The 1,810-nt window shown below is 33.8% G+C and overlaps 1 protein-coding gene across 1 annotated transcript; it reads right to left on the bottom strand.

Annotated features, from left to right (window-relative positions):
* Nucleotides 1-383: 383 nt before the first annotated feature.
* Nucleotides 384-1,477, bottom strand: LOC143581531 (uncharacterized). The gene is made up of 2 exons (XM_077064296.1): nucleotides 1,130-1,477; nucleotides 384-1,060 (listed from the first exon to the last, which is right to left on the bottom strand). Exons 1-2 carry the CDS (start codon nucleotides 1,475-1,477, stop codon nucleotides 515-517), a joined length of 894 nt encoding a protein of 297 aa, XP_076920411.1. The 3' UTR covers nucleotides 384-514.
* Nucleotides 1,478-1,810: the final 333 nt, after the last annotated feature.

Genomic DNA, 1,810 nt, shown 5'->3' with positions numbered 1-1,810 from the left:
AGAAATAACAAATGAAGCTAAGTAGATGCATAAAAATAAGAAATAAGATACGGACAACGTATTCAAATTTCAATTTCCGATTTTCAAGATTAAATTTTTAACCTCAATAGTTGGAATTAAATTAAGGGGGTGTTTGGTACAGAGAATGGAATTGTAGAGAAATGGAATAGAGAAATGGAATTGCAGAGAAAGGGAATTGGTCTGGAGAATGAGAATTGACTGTTCTGTTTGGTAGTACAGAGATTTCAGTAGAGAAATATAGCTGAGAATCATTTCTCTTGTTTGGTACATAGAAAATAAACAGAGAATTATATCAACTTTATCATTAGCACAAGTATTTTTTTCATAACAAATATTTATTAAAAAATAAAAATACATATAAAAAGATGCATAAATTCCAACCAAAATATGCATTGATCAAACCAATTCACATACAAAACATAGTTTTTAAGCAAAAAACATCAACCATAGTTAAAACCAATTCACATACAAAACATACTTCAACCACACACAACTATCCCATTGAACCATCGGTATACAACTCGACCATATCAATTTTCTCTTCTATTGTCAACGCAAGAAAAGAACGTCCTAGATCCACATCTTTACCAATCAAATGAGCTGCTTTGAACCGTTTTTTCGTAGTGATACCTGGTAAAGCTTTCAACTCATCACTAACCTTTTCATAGATTTCACGAGCCTCCATACCTTCTTTGCTAAGTTGTTCACCCACCATCTCCCCAAATCGAAGCAAAACTTCCTTGATATCTTTGCAAGACTCTCGATATATCTCATATGCATCCGTGCTTCTACCTCTTTTGCGCTTGCTTGTTACACTTCTTGTTTGTCCTTCAGATCTATCAACATTTGGAACGACTTCATCAACAAAATCAAAGTCTTCAATATCAACAGGTGAGCTTTTTTGCGTCTCTTGAACAACATCTTCTTCTCCAAGGTCAACTGCTTTACTACCAGTAGCTCTATCCTTACCGAATATGGTACACAATTTGTCATAGAAAGGAAATGACTTGTCACGAAAATTCACAGCACCTTTGTGAGACTACAAGACAATTACAAATAAATTAGACTAAAATTTTAAAATCCAAAAAACATATTTTTTAGAATATACCTTCACGTATTCATTCCAAACACTATCATCGGCAATAATACAACATTTTTGTTCATCCCAACCAAACCCACTTGTATGCACCATATCATATACAATGCTAAAGTGTGTCTTCCATGTCTTCATCCTAGACTTTATATGTGGTTCTGCTTTGAGGCCAGAGTTAGGAAGACTTACATCTAGTAATTGTTGAACACCATTTAAATAACCTGGTTTGAATCCATTGTCAGCACCAGCATACTTTCCGGATGCATGTATCTCCATTAATGCATCAACTAGCTTTGCATCTTCATCATTTGTCCAGGTATGCTTGCTGCGAGTAACTCCTCTCACCATATTTGAATCTGCCATGTCTACATACAAATGCATAATTATACAATTAAAAATCATAATTCATGTAACTACAAATACAAATATAACAAGAAACATTAATAAGAAACAAATAAAGTGCATAAATAAACATTAATAAGAAACATCCTTGGTTCTACAAATAAAAAATACATAATTGTCAAACATAATTAAGAAACATTGTTGGCACGCTGCGCACGCATCGCAGTCCAACTATTAAACATTTCATTAGCAAGAAGGTCTCTACGATCGGTCCATTCTTGTGAGGGCTCGATCATAGAAATAACATTGTCATGGTCATTTGCAGGTTGTGTGTGATTTACTGGGATTTCGTTA

The sequence above is a fragment of the Bidens hawaiensis genome, unplaced genomic scaffold (genome assembly GCF_021521415.1).
Source record: "Bidens hawaiensis isolate Kalapana, Puna unplaced genomic scaffold, B.hawaiensis_p1.1 tig00031093_1, whole genome shotgun sequence".
NCBI classification, from domain to species: domain Eukaryota; kingdom Viridiplantae; phylum Streptophyta; class Magnoliopsida; order Asterales; family Asteraceae; genus Bidens; species Bidens hawaiensis.
This window is presented reverse-complemented; position numbering and strand designations above follow the sequence as displayed.